The 1,475-nt window shown below is 48.5% G+C and overlaps 1 protein-coding gene across 1 annotated transcript; it reads right to left on the bottom strand.

Moving 5' to 3' along the window:
* Window positions 1-406: 406 nt before the first annotated feature.
* On the bottom strand, window positions 407-1,174 carry LOC139467637 (neurogenin-1-like). The gene has a single exon (XM_071249161.1). It carries the CDS (start codon window positions 1,172-1,174, stop codon window positions 407-409), a length of 768 nt encoding a protein of 255 aa, XP_071105262.1.
* Window positions 1,175-1,475: the final 301 nt, after the last annotated feature.

Below are 1,475 nucleotides of genomic sequence, written 5' to 3'. Positions count from 1 at the left end.
CGAAATAATCTTGCAACATACGTAGAATAATATGAAGTAATAAAAACATAAGGATGAAGTTATGATCAACAAATTTTATTGTAATCATGTTGCCAAAAAGACAAACAGTCATAGGGTATCAACATTACTCAAATTGAGCATATTCATAATAGCAACAAATATGATAAACATGAACATATACAAGCGTTCAACGGTACCTGGTGGTGAGGTAACCATCGGAGCGAAGGCACAATACAAAATATACTGACTGAAATACGTCCATCTGGTAATTGCACATCGGTGAAATCCTGAGATCAAAGTCTTTAGTGAAACCATTCACAAAATACGTCTTGGAAGAAAGTTCTTTCGAAACGCCATCACAACGTTACGAGGTTATATCACAGACAGTCAGCTTCCCGAATACCTTCTATAGCACTAGAGACGTCAGGCTGCCCATTCCCTGGGGGTGCGGGAAGGGGTAGAGACACTGTCCGTTGGGGTATTCGTATGGGGTGGTGTGGGAATACTGCTGGGGCTTGTTCGGACTCTGGTAGTAAAAGTTCTTCTCCTGATTGTCATGATAAGCGTAGGCTTCGGAATTGTCCGTGTAGGAGAAAGACCCATGAGTCATCGTGTCGACGAAGGTGGAGTCGTGTTGGCTGTAGTCGCTGTCGACGAAGGTGGAGTCGTGCTGACTGTAGTGGCTTGAGATGTCGCTGCTGGGGGACTCGGGATGGGGGGACATGTAGAAGTCGTTGGAGGGTGAGACAGGGTTGCTGGGGGTGAAGGCGCACGGTGGTGTGTCCATCTCGGGTTTTGTGGAAGGAACCTTGTCGTCACTGTCAATGATCTTCAGCGTTTGAGACAAGGCCCAAATATAGTTATATGCTGTTCTCAGGGTCTCGATCTTGGTGAGCTTGCCGTCGGACGACGTTGGCAACGTTGTACGGAGGACGTCAAGGGCATCGTTGAGACTGTGCATCCTGTTCCTTTCCCTATCGTTTGCGCGTCCACGTCTGGTAACTGCCACCTGTTTCTGGCGCAGTGGATCACGTGACTTTGCTCGTGACTTTCTCGTGCGTTTCTTCTTTTCCGGTGACTGACATTCAGATTTTCTGTCCTCAGAACTCACGTCGGTGTTGTCAGACATGACCATGTCGATGTCTTTGCTGACTTCTGCGTCGTTTTGCAGCATCTTCGAAGTGACACAACAAAAAATAGTCAAATAAAAAACGTAGCAGACCAAAAGCTGGACTGGATATCCGTGTACGATTCACTGAGGGAGCGAGTGAACTTTGCTATGTGGGTCTCAGCGAGAGTGTGAGCCTAGGTTTGAACCCTGCCCTATTTATACTCGTCTCCCCGGGGTGGCTATTGTCGTCTGGCGCGAGACACAATACACCGGACACTTTGACAGTTGTCACGTGACACAGCGGCGGGCTGGGGTGGGACGAAGGCCGAGGCTCTCGTTAATGGGTGGGCCGTCGCGCGTAACC

This window comes from Haliotis cracherodii, unplaced genomic scaffold (genome assembly GCF_022045235.1).
Source record: "Haliotis cracherodii isolate W230 unplaced genomic scaffold, xgHalCrac1.p SCAF_2, whole genome shotgun sequence".
Taxonomy (NCBI): domain Eukaryota; kingdom Metazoa; phylum Mollusca; class Gastropoda; order Lepetellida; family Haliotidae; genus Haliotis; species Haliotis cracherodii.
This window is presented reverse-complemented; position numbering and strand designations above follow the sequence as displayed.

What these genes read in the sequence shown, in the direction of transcription:
- LOC139467637 (XM_071249161.1), bottom strand. Translation starts at nt 1,174, where the DNA reads ATGCTGCAAAACGACGCAGAAGTCAGCAAAGACATCGACATGGTCATG.